Raw genomic sequence first — 16,417 nt, forward strand, 5'->3', positions numbered from 1 at the left:
CAAGGTACGACTGTATGCAGTGAATGCTGTCTTCTATACAAATAAGTTATTCAGATCACTTTTGCTAGCTTTGTCTATTCAGATTTATTCTTTGTTTCTTCTAGGTTATTTGCCTCCCCCAGTTCCACCACCTGTTCCACCGCCGGTAGTTCCAAGCCGTAAGTTAGTTTATATCTTTCCTTCTTGTGTCTTCAGTTAGGCAGTGCTCTTTCACCAAACTCCAAAATGGCTCCTACATTTAGAGGACAACTTAAAATACATTTGGTATGTTTGTTGGAGGGAGCTACCGATGAGAATTTTTTTAAAAAATTGTTGTGTGTTTATATGGGAATATGTCCTTATTTAAAATTGTACAGATCAATGTAAATAGTTGTAGCTCAGGAGAAACTTGCCAGCCTCTATTATAGCTACTGTGACAGCAAACTGTTTTTTTAAATGATTTGTTTTCTTGTAAGGTGAAGGCAAAGTAAATGTGTGTTCATTTTGTGCTGCTGTAAATGGTAGCTTGATAATACTGCAAATAGTATATTTAGTGATTACTGTCTATAGTTTAGGATTACCAGATTTTTTTACTACATCATTTGCCCATACACCTATGTGAAAAGAATTCACTGTGATACTGCAACATAAGCTGCAATCTTTAACACTTATACTAGGGAGCAAATCCCATTGAATATACTGGGAATTCATTGTGGGTAGGCATGCATAGGATTGTAAGAAGTTGTATGTGTGTTCTGTTTTACAGCTCTTGTACAGTCTTCGCTACCAATTGCTCAAGAGTCAATGAAAGATTATAGCAACCTTGCTCTACCAGTTGGCACTGTTTCTAGTAGTCTTACTACCCCAACTTTATCTTCTGGAAGTGTTTTTACTCCTCTGTCAAGTAACAAGTCAGATTTAGATGAAAAGAGTTCCCATCTTGCAGATCTTCAGATTTCATCAAGTGAAAACAGAGCTGGTAAGTAGCCCAATGAAACTTTACTCAAAGTTTGTACAACTAGAGTGGTCATTTACCAACTACATGGGTATTCTAAAGGGGTAGTTGTTGGAGTAGCTACTGGTGCCAAGGCCACAAATTGTAAGGTGCTAATCAAATAATAAAATGTCCCCTGATTTTAAAGCTCACAGTGCATAGCTTAGCTTTCTACATGACATGTTGGTTTTGAATGTGCAACAGATGCAGATACAGCTGCTGAAACACTGTGTTTTTCTGAGACCAAGAAACATTTTGCTTCTTTTCCCTGGAGGAGTAAAAGATGGATTCATAATGTCTAGAGCTCCATACTATCTCATATGGAAGATAGTTCCTGTTGTTTCCTACATTCTGGAGTGTTCTACAATAAGATCAGAGTACATGTTACTTTCATTAGCGTTACAGGCCTTTTCAGTAGCATACATGTGTATTTGTTGTTCCATGTTGGCATTTTACAAAGAATGGCACCAAAATTTTAAATCGCTTTCTGTATTCTTTTATATTTTATCTCAGCTCACATGACTAGGTAGACAGGGAAATATCTCCTCTTTTGATTTTGATTGTGTGACACCCTAGTTAAAATATTTGAGGAGCATTTTTATTATTATTATTTCAAATCCTGCTTAATTCAGTCTGTCCCCAAATTTGAGAAGCTGGGTTTACTTTTTACAAATATGATTTCAAACAGATAAGAAACCAACTGATAAATGTTGATCTTGGTTTAATCTAATTATTTCATAGTATGTACTCTTTTTTCCTGCTGACTTAAATTTTTGTATTTGCCTTTCAGTTCCAGATGATGTTTCAAGCAGTTCTGGACTTACTGGGGGAATGCAGCCACCAAGTGTCTCAACCAGTTCGGGGCTTGTAGGGGGAATACAGCCCCCTAGTGTCTCAAGTAGCTCTGGGCTTGTGCAGCCAGCCAGTGTGTCAAGCAGCTCTGGACATTTGACAAGAGTTCAGCCACCTAATGCTTCAAGCAACTCTGGGCTTTTGACGGGTGTCCAGCCTCCAAGTGTCTCAAGCAGCTCTGGACTTCTGGCAGGACTCCAGCCCATGACTGTCTCAAGCAGCTCCAGCCTTCTAATGGGACTCCAGCCACCCATAGTGTCAAGTAACTCTGGGCTTTTGTCAGGAGTCCAGCCACCTATAGTGTCAAGTAGTTCTGGGCTTTTGGCAGCACTCCAACCACCTATTGTATCAAGCAACTCTGGGATTCTGGGATTGCCACCACCGATTGTCTCAAGTAGTTCTGGACTATTAGGATTACCACCACCAAATATTTCAAGTGGCTCTGGACTTTTAGGGTTACAGCCACATGCTGGAATTCAAAATGTACCCCATTTAACTATTGCTAGTCAAAGGTTGCCTGGAATGTCTCTAGTAGATATCCGCTCAGGACTAATGCCACAGCCCCCTGGGCCACGATTTCCTCTCCTGCAGCCTGGAATACCACTACAGCATAGCATTCCTCCTCCGGCAATCCTTGACCCATCCCTTCCTCCGCCTAGAGCTTTCCTTTCAGGAGATTTGTTTACTCAAACAGAGAGACCATTTGGAACTTCCGGTAGACAAAGTGTTGATAACATGTCGAATCCAGATAAAAGGTTGGCACTTGGAGATGACAGCATTCAGCAAGAAGGAGATAGAGACTATCGCTTTCCTCCAGTGGAAAATAGGGAGAACATTAATCGGACCTCTTCAGTAGATATGAGGGATTCAGTTGGAAGGCCACCACTAGATCCAAGAGAAAGTCTTGGAAGACCTCCAGTAGATGGAAGAGAACATCTTGCCAGGCCACACATAGATTTAAGAGAGAACTTTGGAAGACCAGGCATGGAAGGCCTTGGTAGGAGAGACCATTTTGCTTTCAATTCAGATAAGCACTGGGGACAAAGAGGAGATTTTGATGAAAGAGAGCATCATTCATTTCCTACATTTGGTGGTCTTAAAGGCTTCCAGGAAGACCGAGAAAGGTATCGTCAAACAAACTACAGATTTGAAAATCGAAGTGGCCCAACTTGGAACCGGGGACTTGAGCAAGACACTCACAGAGACTTTGATGATCGCCGAAGACCTTGGGAAAGGCAGAGGGACAGGGATGACAGAGATTTTAATTTTGGCAGAGAAATTAATGGAAACAGATTTGGGAGAGAGAGAATACAGAACAACTGGATACCCCCTCCACATCCAAGAGCATTTGAATTTTTTGAAGGTGGCACTTCTCAACAAAAGACTGATAGTGTGCCCCAAGTTAATGGTGAAAATGCAGAGACAGAGAGTCAGCCACCTGCAGCGCAAGTACAGGGTGAACCAGAACTTTATGAAAAGCTGGCAACTTCAAGTGACACAAAAAAAGAGAAGAGTGACACAGAAGCTGAATTAGAAAGTGAACCAGTGGTAGAAAGCACAGAAACTGAGGGGACATAATCATCACTCAGTAGGTAAAAAGATACCTTTTGTAAAGTTGTCATCTCTCTCTGTAATAGATGAATTGCTGACTGGACCTTAGTAGTTCACTTTTGTCTGCCAGAATTAAGTTAATCTAATGTTCATGTTCATCTTTCACTTAAATAGCTGTACAACTGACCTGTATAGAAAATTGTTCTTAATTTGAACATGGTAGGTAAACTTTCCTTCTTTTCTTTTTTCTTTTTTCTGACAAAACGCAAACTTGCCCCACTTGCTTTTACTTCACAAGGATAAATAACAGCTTGTCAAACAAACAAAGACTTCCTATGGAAGAAATTGAAATTTTTAGATACTGCTATTAGGTTGGCCATGGAAATTGTTATACTTGAAAACAGGTGCTGGTGTATCTTGTCCAGGTTTTTAGGCTGCTGCAGAATTTTAAAGCATAGGCAGAGCTGTGATACTATATGTTCCTACAGTTTGGCCAAAAAGAAAAAAGGAGCATAAATAATACAGAGAATGGTGTGTTCTTGATATTTCTGCATTATAGTCTCTTATTTCTCAAAAGTACGTGTCTGTGATTTGTTGCTCGTACTGCAGTGGGTTAAAAAATTGAAAAATTAACATACATTTTAATGTTTTTTTTAGATGCCAATAAAGCATTATTTGTTTGATAAGCATTCTAGGTATTGTATTTTTTATATACAATCTATAAAATCCTGAATGAAATGTGCTTTAGCTAATTGTTGCAAAAGGTTTATAGTACTCTTGTAAGACCAGTGCAACAATTAAATATGCTACAAAAGCATATGCCTTTCTACTTAAAAGTAAATCATGGAATCGCATTAGTTTGTGTATAACATGTGTATGTAAATATTTGTGTAAAACTGTATGTAGATACCACTGCTTCTGTGTGTGATTGTGTATGTGCACACACTCACAGAATAATGTAGACAGTTAAATAAAACTGAAATGGAATTAGGTTATAAAATGAAAAATTGTCTTTCACCTTCTTTAGATAGCAAGAAGATGATAAAAGCTGATGTGACAGGTTAAATCAAATTAACATTTGCTCTTCTAAATTATGATTGCTTTAGAAGGTGGAGTCCAATATGCTCTGAAGGGAGGGTGTAAAGTAAAATTTTAGTTGTTTTTTTTTTTTTAAAGTGTGGTTATGTTTGAAGCAAATATTGAAGAAAATGTTTGAACTGTCCTTTTTTTGTAATAGTTATAGTATTCTGGATAGAAAGTGGTAGCATTAAAATACTTTGTGATTATCTTCTTGCAGTGAATATCTGGTCCATGGTTGTTGCCCAAAACATAATTGAATCTCTTTAAGAACAAAATGAAACAAAACACTATTAGCTTATAACAAGTAGCTGGCCACTTCAGATCATCCTGGCAGCAGTCCTATACATGCTTACCTAGGAGTGAAACTTTCTTCTGAGTAGCCATGCATAAGATTGCTCTATTACTAAAATGGCTACCATGCCAGTAATTAACACTTATATGTCCATTTGATTAGTTATGCATCTTATATCTGTTAGATGAGGCTGCAAAAAAATCCCAGGTATCTGGTTGTCGAGCTCCTTAAATATTAGGTACTACCATCTAGTAGTTTATATTTTTAGCAGACCAGTTTCTAAAAATTTAATGCAGCCCCAAAAATGTGATTCTTTGTACTAAAAGATTAAAATATTTTTAGGACCTGTTAGTTGCCAAAAAATAGACAGGTTGGCATCGTACTGTCATATGGTCCTTTCTTTTTTTAAAAAAGCAAACTTTATTTTCTACATTTCTTATTCATCCTCTCACAATACAACCTGGTAAAAGAATATGGGTGGAACTCAGTATTACTCCCCTGACATTTATCAGTAGAATGGAAGGCTATTTGAGACAATTCCCCCTTCCTGCATAATCCTAAAGTCTGTTCAAGAAGATTGGGAAACCCTCTAGACCAAATTAGGGAGGCAGTGCAGACTGATGGGGGGAAGAGCAACCACCACAAATTGTCTTCCATTTTCTGACAGATGTCTTCTATTAGCAAAGCAATGCTATTTGGATCCCACCTTTTAATAATAACATTGAGAGTGTTGCAGTAAACTAACATTTTATGTAGAAAATAGAGGGAGAAGCAATGCTTATCTGGCAGGTCTTACAAAGTTAACTTTTTCCCCTAAGAAGTTGAAATAACGCAATACTTGAAAAGAGTCCATGAATAACTAGAACACAGCCATTAATAGAAGGTATCTTTTTGTTGCCATGATGTTTAGTAATTGCTGTATGGGAAGGGAAATCCAATTTACAGTTACATTGCTGCTTAGGAAAGCTTGAGTTCTCTATCTTTCATTCCAGAACGGAAACCTGTACACTATTGTCTGTTGATATACATTAAAAATGCTCCAGACTGTTGATGGTCTGGCTGTTAAAATGGATTCAGATTCATTGGACGTTCACATTTTAAGGTAATTTTCAAATTGTAGTGAAGGAATTGGGTCACTTTTATTGACACATCAGTGTGATCCTGCATGTAATCCTGAAGGGTTTTTTGTGTGCTAATCTGGAATAATGTAATAGGTTGAATGTCTTTGCCTTTCCCTATTTTGGGAGAAAGATTGTTAAATATTCTTGCTGGAACTGGTGTTATCCAGATTCCATCAGTCTGGATGTTTGTCAAGTGCTAGATTCTGGATAGAAAGTTTGGCCTAAGTGATGAGCTGTGTTAGGCAATTCTGCAGGTCTTTAAGACTTTAGCAGTTAAAATAATGAATGTAGCAACACTGGTATTAGTATTTAACTGATTAGAATCTATACATCAATACAATTGCATACAGAATGGTATATTTGTGAGTACTGTCGCTTATTATTGGAATAGGCTAAGTAAGAAAGACAAGACTCCTGCCTTTTATTATTCAACAATATGTTTTCAACCAAAGGTTTTAGTTATGGTTAAATTAGTCTGAGTTGTGGCATTCTCTTGAGACAAAATTCAAAAATTGGGATCCAAGTCTGGTCTCTGAGTCTTCTAGTTGAAAGGATCTGTTTTGTTCTTTGTGATGCTAGCTAGAGTCAATAGCTATAGTAAGTGGAATTATATAGTGACTAATCTGTCAATTAGATCATCAGCTTTAATGGCAAACTAAAATTTTCCACCCAGATTGTTTAGTAACGTTGAGGAAGTGTTGCTGGACAGATCTTTCTTCCCTGTTATTTTGTACCCACACATAGCAGATATTTTGCATTTTAGGTTGAAATTGCTAAGGGCTTTCTTAGTAATATGACACAATCAAGTGAAGCAACTGGCAGTATTCTTTCACTGATGGCATAATGGCTTTTAGCATGTTAATTTTGACTGTGATGTGGTGTTATAATAGGAAATATATTCCAGATTCCCAAATAGGTAGAGAAAATATTTTGCAAGTTTAATTGATCAATAAAATTATTCTCCTACAACTCAATACTTTGACAGCACTGCATGAGGATTAATTAAATATGTTGTTTCATTCTGTTTAAAATAAGCTAACTCATATTGACCACAAATACACATGGACTATTACAGCTGACAGTCCATCCAGTATTTTGCAGTTTCTTAGGAAAATGCATTGACAATCCCCGGAAAGTAAATTCTGTTGGTTAAAATTGATCTTCACTCAGTGACTACATTTGAACATACATAAATTATCTCGACATCTGATAGGCATGGTTCTGATTCTGTTGCAGTTCATAAACCTGTAAGTCATCAGTAACACTTTGCATAGTTCCTATAATTAACGTAAAATCATATCCTCATAATCAGAACTACTTTAAACAAAGCGTATATTTGGATTATTCATCTAAAACCTCTTGTTTCAAATCACAAGTGATTAAGCCAGTAGACTTATTTTTTAAAACATGTAAGCTGTTTTAAGACATCAATCAGATTATTTAATAATAAAACTTGACTTTCTTTGTTTCCTGGTTTTTACTCTTATAGCATTGTTTGTTCAGAACTAACTCCATTGAGTTCAGTGGGGATTGCAGTCTTGGCATTCAATGAAATTTAACCTTCGGGGGCTTGTGCTTGTTCACTTTTAAAATAAGCTATCTTGGTCTTATTTATGGAGTACAGCTGATAAGTTTTTGCACTCCTTACAAATGTGATTTTCAGAAATGGCATTTTGAAAATGATAAGCAGATATAATTGTTCTTGAATAGTTTCTCAGGCAAGGAAGAACTGAGCTAGTTTACCTCTGAAACCCACAATTTCTGAAATTTTTACTTTTGAAAGCTCTTTTGCTTTTTACCTCACTTTTCTCCACTTGGTCCTCATGTTTGTTGTAAATCATACCCAACCATGGAACGACCTGAAAAGTGAAAATGATGTAACATCAATTTTCTCATGCTAAGCACCGAATAACCTTTGTGTATTTGTACTTTTGAAACACTGCATATTTTTGTAACAGATCAGTTCTTCAGTTTATCATAAAGCTTGGGATTGGAACCTTTAGAAGCATGGATAGATGGAAAATTTACAATCCCAAGCTAGATTTCAAAGCTTGTGTAAGCATGCAACATTTCTTGTTTTTCCCTTTCCTGTCCACTTTCAGTGCAGACAGACATTAAAACTACTGTAGAGTTAAATACATGGCATGCAAACAGCCCCAGAGACACAGGGAAGAATGGTGCGTAGTACATGCTGGATCACCTGATTCAGGACTTCAAAGTATATATGGGATAAAGTATCCTATTTGTTGGAGTAGTCACAGGTGTTTTTCTGCCAGACCTCAAGCGACTCTAAAATAGAATTAGTTGCAAGTGTTGCTGCTGTCCCACAAAGTTACACATGGTGACAAGATGGAGCAAATGGTGAATGGAAACTACTCTTATATGTTATTTTACTTACGTTTATGGCCAGTGCTGAAGAATTTTCTCTTAATGCATTAGAAAAATAAGTAAAATACCATAGGACTGCCATAAATGGAATGTTTTGAAATACGCTTGCACTGTGAGCAGAATACTCTTGCACTGATTATGACCTAGAACATTGTGTCCTTAGTTTAATTCTGCCAAAAATACTTTCATTAACATGAACCCAGTGTAGGGCATTTTTGGTCCACAGGCATAATTAGGTCCACCAGGCCACTGTAGCCAAGCAACACCCACCAGTGCCATTATATGATGCCAGTGGTAGGACAGGTAAGGATGTAGCTGTCAGGCTTCTGACATGCTATGCAAGAGGCTTGTGAAACTGTGTTGCACTTATGCACAGCTGATTGCTGCACTTACGGAGCACTATGCATAGCAAAGCCCCTCATAGTGCTTTTCATGGGCTACACCTTTACCCACATGGTTTGAAAGTAAGTTGTGAGCAAAAACAGGTCACCTGATGTCAAAGCATCAGATGATTAACAGCTAGGGGGCCTCATCCACCTGACAGACTTGGCCTGTGGCTGGAGGGCTGAGGGAGATAATAATCTGGCCTACTAGTCAGATCCAATTCCTCACCCATGATGTAAAGTAATAAAAGTGCATATAAATGTGTACTAAATAAAGCATACATTTATTTCCATCAATTTAAAGGTCTTGGCTGAGATAAATGCATGAATTTTTGCAGTCAAACATGCAGCTGTTTAATTTTCATAACAATGCTCATGTTCAATGCAGCAGCAAATGTATTAAAACATTGAAAATCACAACTCCAGTTAAAAACAGCACAAAAAACTAAAGCTTTTTTAAAAAATCAAAAAACAATGAAATGCAGAGGTTAAGATGTAAAGGGGAGGGGGAATACATTTAATACTCCCATCAACGGGTGGCGCTGTGGTCTAAACCACAGAGCCTAGGGCTTGCCAATCAGAAGGTTGGTGGTTTGAATCCCCACAATGGAGTGAGCTTCCGTTGCTCGGTCCCTGCTCCTGCCAACCTAGCAGTTTGAAAGCACGAAGTGCAAATAGATGAATAGGTACCGCTCCAGCAGGGAGGTAAACAGTGTTTCCGTGCGCTGCTCTGGTTCACCAGAAGCAGCTTAGTCATGCTGGCCGCATGACCCAGAAGCTGTCTGCGGACAAACGCCGGCTCCCTCAGCCAGTAAAGTGAGATGAGTGCCGCAACCCCAGAGTCATCCGCAACTGGACTAATCCAACCCAACAGGATAGTTAGTTTTTTACTTTCCTGGAGTAGAGATGTCTATGCTATTCAGTTTTGGCAGTTTATGCTTACAGGATGGTAAGGAAATACAGAATCTTACTGAAGGAAAATGTTGAGATTTTCTTTTCTTTTTTAGTGGGAAAAACATCATGTATGGAAATACAACATTGACAAAGGTGTTACTGTAACCAGCTTTAGCTAAGGGCCCAGCCACAAGTTCTAATTGAAATCTCCAAAATTTGGAGCTGCTCCAGGCTGTCTTTGTTGTGTGTGTGGATGGTATTTAACAACTGCATCCCATCAGTGCAATGATTTTTGTTTGCACAATAGCACTCCCCCTGTGTGTGGGGGGGGGGGGAATGTTCCGTTCCGCAAAAAAAAAATCCGTGCACCAGTGGAACAAGAGACTTAGCACTGCATTGGATTCTGCCCAGCATCTTCTGTTGCCATTACTACACTTCTGTTGACCTGCTTAAAGTGCAGGCATGCTTGCTTCTCAGTAAGGGGCGGTTTTGGAGCTATGTGCTTAGAGAAGCACAGAACATGGTACCGCTGTTCTAAATGGCTTTGAGAAGAAGTACTGGTATTAAATAAGCTTACTGCTTGTGGGGATGTTTTCCAGTTCTAGGCAATGTGGGGGCAGAGGAGGCTGCTCCTCCCCTCCTGAAGAAAAGCATGTAGGATGGAAAGGATGTTTGAGCCTTTTGTTAGTCACCTATCCCTCCTCTGCAACTTGGTCCCCTCTGAAACTTAACACATTGTTAATAATTAAAAAAAAACTCACATGGATTTGCATATGCTAATGTATATGTATAGGTAGAATTTCAGAAATAATTACTATTAATGTAATTAATGTGATTCAACTGATACGTCCAGTCAGCAGAAGGACTTCAACTTGCACAGTGGTTCTCTCCCCACTGTGTCCCATATGAACTTCTTGGCTCTTTTATTATGTCTCTTTGCTTTGCTATCACCACAGCCCTTTTCTTTCCAGCATTATAGATGGTTCATTTTTCTATCTTTTCTTGTTTCCCCATTGCCAAGGCTTGTTCCGCCTTGGATCCTGAAAGAAGTTTAAATATGGTCCAGTTGCTCAGATTTTACTTTTGATGCTCAGGCAAATAATATCCTTTGGCAGATATTAGATATCATAGAGCACTGAGGACCTGAAAAAGTATCCTGTGATCACTGGTACAATGAGGATCCATTCTCCAAGATGTCTCTCTTTTCCCCGAAAATCGTGGGTTTCCTCTCTGCTAAAGTTTTGTAAAACTGAAGATACAAGCTCTAGAACATCAGATTCTCACTCACCATGTCACCAACTTCTCGTCAGTAATTATAGTTTTTCTTCAAGAGTTTGAAGTGATTTTAAAAATGATTTTAAAAATCACTAGTAGAATTTGGAGTCAATCTTTCCTCTGCGGTTTTTGTTTTAAGAAAAGACAGGTCGACACCAGCTTTAGAAAACATGCAATATCCCTGTTGATAGCTGAAATGCTATTGTTTGGGGCTCCAGTCAGTGTGAATCAAGACACTTGTAGTGGTGCTTCAGATTTGCAGATGGGAAGGAAAGTTTTTGCCTGTATGCATTCAGCATTCTGTATGTCCTAGAAACTCTCAGGATCATTTAAAAGAAATATGCAAACTAATACACTTCTGCATACCTGTTTCCCCAAGTGCAGGGAAACCACTATTTTATTTTTGGGTGGCCTCATTTTGCTTCCTGACTGATAGGTGCTTAATTACCTAGTTCAGTATTGGAAGGAGTAAAACATTTGAATTACATTTAATGGTGATAATTTTATTCATTTGTGGCGCCTAAATATGTACTATAGTCTCTGCATTGCTCATCTGACTAAAAATATTGCAATTAAGTTGATGCCAATAAATCCTGTGCTATTAGAGAACTGTTCATGAATTCAAAGTACAGACTCATAGAGGAGGCTATTCTCTATATCAGAGAATAGTCCATACGTGCCCATTTGCTTATTGAATCTATCTAAGTCAGTGCTGTGGGCTGCTTTCTTAGGAAGCTTCCTTATACTGTGTCCTTAGATCCATGTGGCTTTCTCCATATCTGGTACCTGATCTTTTATTTAATTGGTGGTGCCAGGAATTGAACCAGAGACTTGCAAAAGCATGTGCTCTGCCACTGAGTTATGTTCCCTTCCAAATGCACTTGAACCCGTGGGGCTAAGCTCCTTAGAGCAGGGATAGGCAACCTAAGGCCTGTGGGCCGGATGTAGCCCAATTGCCTTCTCAATCCGGCCCGCAGACGGTCCGGGAATCAGTGTGTTTTTACTTGAGTAGAATGTGTGCTTTTATTTAAAATGCATCTCTGGGTTATTTGTGGGGCATAGGAATTCGTTCATTCCTCCCCCCCCCCCAAAAAAAATAGTCCGGCCCACCACATGGTCTGAGGGACAGTGAACCAGCCCACGGCTGAAAAAGGTTGCCTTAGAGGGTATTCTGGCTCTTACACAATCTGAAAACAAACCTTTTCAAATGTAAGAATAAAGTGTGCTTTTGCTATTTGGGAAATATCATCTGCTATCTGAATCATATCCGCAAGAAGTGCACAAAAGATCCACCACTGTGTGTAAATTGGGCTGTGTCAGATTGTTGGGAGACATGCGACAAGCATGTAAACTGTTAGGAATTCTAGTTGATTCATCAATACAAGGGAACATTGGATAACCACAGCATTGATTCCCTAATATGAAATGCACATGAAAGGCGACTAATGAAAGTTGTCAAATTGCTCTTGAAAGGGGTGTGTAGATGCTGAAGAAGTGAAGCAGTTAATGTGGATGTACAGTTGGGAGTTTTTGAAAAAGGTATCTGAGCTTGCTTTTGGTTCTTTATCTGGCTTCATTATACTTAGCACAAGTACACATGGCCACCAGAATGCTATGTTCTTCAGGGCTATTTGTTCATTTTGATACTCCCTGGTGCATGCAAACCATTTCCCATTACTCACTGTCCTACAAGTCATCATTACACTGGTACCTCAGGTTACATACGCTTCAGGTTACATACGCTTCAGGTTACAGACTCCGCTAACCCAGAAATAGTGCTTCAGGTTAAGAACTTTGCTTCAGGATGAGAACAGAAATCGTGCTCTGGCGGCGCGGCGGCAGCAGGAGGCCCCATTAGCGAAAGTGGTGCTTCAGGTTAAGAACAGTTTCAGGTTAAGAACGGACCTCCGGAAAGAATTAAGTACGTAACCCGAGGTACCACTGTATGTCTGAACCAAAAGAAAGGGCAGCTTTTGTGACACTTTAATCAGCATTGAAAGAATATTCTCTTACTATTTTTTAGGGTAAGACAAAAGGCAACAAATGTTCCTATATTCAGGAAAGGACTTCCTAAACGGGAATCCATTTTCCCTAAGTGACATCATTTTAGTGCATATTTTCTGATTGACCAGGATAACCCGTGTAACTAGTCCAGGACGTACTGCCCTCTCTGACTTAGTTGTGTTGCCCTCCATCAGGTGGCTGTGTAGCTAGCTACCCAAACTGGGATTACAGCATCATGAAATCATTGTGTTTATTATATTGTCGCTGATTGGCTGGGATCACTCTGGAAAGGAGAGACCCATAAATGGTAATTGAAGAAGCATCATATGGGGGGGGGGAGCAAGTGCCCATGGATAGCAGGGATGGATGAGTAATCCATTTAGTCCAAATACTGAAGCAAAGTGACCTAAATTGCCAGACTTGCTTATAGATTTTGGTTCTTGTGCTGCAGTTTTTAGTCCCCAAAAAAATCCATTTTAGGGGGGAAATGCATTAGAAAGTATACAAAAGGAAGGGGGAAGACTGCATGCAAAATGCCTATATAATGCAACCAGTTTAAGTGTTTCGTGGTTGGTTGGGTTTTTTTAATGTACAAAACTTGCGATGGATGAACCTCTGATTGAATACACTCAGAACTGATAAAGAGTGAAAATAAACTGATGTGTCCATCTGTAAAGAACAGGATCAAAAAAGGTGAAAATGTAAAGGGTATGTCTACCCACTGAGAGTGCTACTTTCATTTTGAAAAGTGGAAACAGAAATTTTCAGCACTGTGCTAACACTACATTCCTTCAGTAGCCTATAAACGCAAGAGGTAGGTTAATGCCAGCTCACCTGTACAATGTTTGGCTAAAAATAGAAGTGAAAGAGCTTAGTTTTGTTGTATCTTATTTTTGAAGGCTTTAATTTTTTTTAAGAAACTTGATAGGCAGCCAAGAAATGGTACATGCCTTTTCTTACATTTCCATTACCCCTTCCACCCACAGTGTGCATAGCCTAGCATTATAATCAAACCAAGTATGCATTAAACTGTCATCCCTTAAGGGGAAAAATGTCTTCTAATAGGGCCTGAAAGTGATCTCAAAAGCAATTCCTAAGTTTTCAATTGCTTCTTAAAATATAGCTGCTGTAAAGTTTGCCCATAATTGCCTTTCACGTTTTCATGAAATATTTTCTGTGCAGTAAAATAGAATTCACCTCACAGTTGTAAATGAGAAGCAGGGGCCAGCAGGAAATATCGTTTTAAAGAATCGGGTATAAAGAGGAGACCCTTGGTTCAGTTGTGGGAAAATTGGGATATTTATGTCAAGAGAGATTTTAGACTATATAAAATGATTGTATCAATGATACAATTTCATGGAAGAGACATTTACTAAAATTATGTGTGTGTTAGTTACAAAAGGAAATTGACCTTCATAGCTGTGTATCTGCAGCTTACCTAAAGATTTACTGGTGGTGTCTTCTTATTAATATATATGGAATTACACTGTAATTAAGGGGAGGGGGTTTCAGTTGAGCTTACTGCAATATGGCAGAATTATCCCTCCTATTCAGGCAGTACCATGGAAAAAGCATAGAATGGCAACTAACAGAATAATATCTAAGAAATCGCACGCCATTGTCCAAGCTATTAAAGCAGTTTGAATAAGAATCCAATGCCTGCATCTAAAATTCACTCCAGTACATATCATCTGTTTTTCTGGCTATTCTACACTGTCTTATAATTGCTCTTTTTATACCACTGCTCTTTTTTTTACAACAGTAAAAAAGAAAGGAGATAGGGAGATAAAACCATAAGGATAGAAAAGAAAGGTAGCTGTAGTGTAGTGTGAAGGAGAAAAGTAAACTGAAAATAAAGCTGTACACCCTCTTCCAATCTTTTACTCATTCTGCATCATTTTTTATCATTAACAACCTGATCTAGTGGAAGGTGCACTTGGTATCTCTGCCATTCACCACTGACTTCACACAGGTCACTGTGACACATCCCAGTGTCAGTATGTGTTACATGTCTCAGTATCTTCTTCCAAAATAGCCCAAGTGTTTCACCATATGCAATAACACTTGCTGATCCTTCGTCATCTTTGTACAGCTTTTTTTAAATCTTCCTCTCCAATCCAGATACCAAAGTCATGTGTTGGCTGTCATTATATTCAGCAGCATATCCAAGGAGCCTTTGAAGAGCAGGATTGTTCCATTGCTGCCATCCATTTTAGTTCATCATGGCTGCTCTCATGTTTGCTGAAATTGATGGTTCCTTGGATCTAGCAAGACCCAGGTTAACATTTTGAGATGTGATTGTTGAATAAAGGACATTTTGAATATTCTGCTATAACGTAGCGCCCATTTGTACGGCTCTTGTCCTAGATAGATACCAAAGTATGTCTCTGTTTGTCAAAGATAGCCAGGATCCAAAGGCTTGAAAGCAACATTCTGCACATAGAATCATAGAATCATAGAGTTGGGATAGACCACAAGGGCCATCGAGTCCAACCCCCTGTCAAGCAGGAAACACCATCAGAGCACTCCTGACATATGGTTGTCAAGCCTCTGCTTAAAGACCTCCAAAGAAGGAGACTCCACCACACTCCTTGGCAGCAAATTCCACTGTCGAACAGCTCTTACTGACAGGAAGTTCTTCCTAATGTTTAGGTGGAATCTTCTTTCTTGTAGTTTGGATCCATTGCTCCGTGTCCGCTTCTCTAGAGCAGCAGAAAACAACCTTTCTCCCTCCTCTATGTGACATCCTTTTATATACTTGAACATGGCTATCATATCACCCCTTAACCTCCTCTTCTCCAGGCTAAACATGCCCAGCTCCCTTAGCCGTTCCTCATAAGGCATCGTTTCCAGGCCTTTGACCATTTTGGTTGCCCTCCTCTGGACATGTTCCAGTTTGTTAGTGTCCTTCTTGAACTGTGGTGCCCAGAACTGGACACAGTACTCCAGGTGAGGTCTGACCAGAGCTGAATACAGTGGCACTATTACTTCCCTTGATCTAGATGCTATACTCCTATTGATGCAGCCCAGAATTGCATTGGCTTTTTTAGCTGCCGCGTCACACTGTTGGCTCATGTCAAGTTTGTGGTCAACCAAGACTCCTAGATCCTTTTCACATGTACTGCTCTCAAGCCAGGTGTCCCCCATCTTGTATTTGTGCCTCTCATTTTTTTTTGCCCAAGTGCAATACTTTACATTTCTCCCTGTTAAAGTTCATCTTGTTTGTTTTGGCCCAGTTCTCTAATCTGTCAAGGTCGTTTTGAAGTGTGATCCTGTCCTCTGGGGTGTTAGCCACCCCTCCCAGTTTGACATGCACCAGAACTTTTCAAGCTACTCCTTCCCAATGAACCTTCCCAAATTCTGCTCTTGAAGTTTAGTGGATTCTTCTCAGCTGCATTTGATGCTGTGTAAGGGGATGAAAAAGAAAATGGAAAGCAAACTATTTTGCTGTCTGACCTAGGACACAAGAACTTTCTTTATGCCACATCAGAACATTGGTCCATGTAGCTTGTTGCTCTCTCCACTGATTGACAGAAGTTTTTAAGGGTTTCAGACAAGAGCCTTTCAACATGGAGATGCTGAGGATTGAAATGTGAAGCTTTGG

At 39.1% G+C, this 16,417-nt stretch overlaps 1 protein-coding gene across 7 annotated transcripts in view; it reads left to right on the plus strand.

Moving 5' to 3' along the window:
• The window catches only part of SCAF8 (SR-related CTD associated factor 8), a 70,902-nt gene that overhangs the window by 31,431 nt on the left and 23,054 nt on the right, over positions 1 to 16,417 (plus strand). For 3 of the 7 annotated variants that reach the window (XM_083496408.1, XM_083496412.1, XM_083496411.1), the window contains exons 18-20: positions 105 to 158; positions 746 to 958; positions 1,764 to 4,383. In XM_083496408.1, the coding sequence (XP_083352534.1) occupies positions 105 to 158; positions 746 to 958; positions 1,764 to 3,403 (1,907 nt within the window). In that variant the 3' untranslated portion in view covers positions 3,404 to 4,383. Of the gene's footprint in view, positions 1 to 104; positions 159 to 745; positions 959 to 1,763; positions 4,384 to 5,740; positions 7,346 to 16,417 lie in introns of those variants that run through there. The other 4 variants (XM_083496409.1, XM_083496413.1, XR_014524377.1 and 1 more) reach the window with 3 other exon arrangements.

Source organism: Podarcis liolepis, assembly GCF_965112155.1.
Source record: "Podarcis liolepis genome assembly, chromosome: 3".
NCBI classification, from domain to species: Eukaryota; Metazoa; Chordata; class Lepidosauria; order Squamata; family Lacertidae; genus Podarcis; species Podarcis liolepis.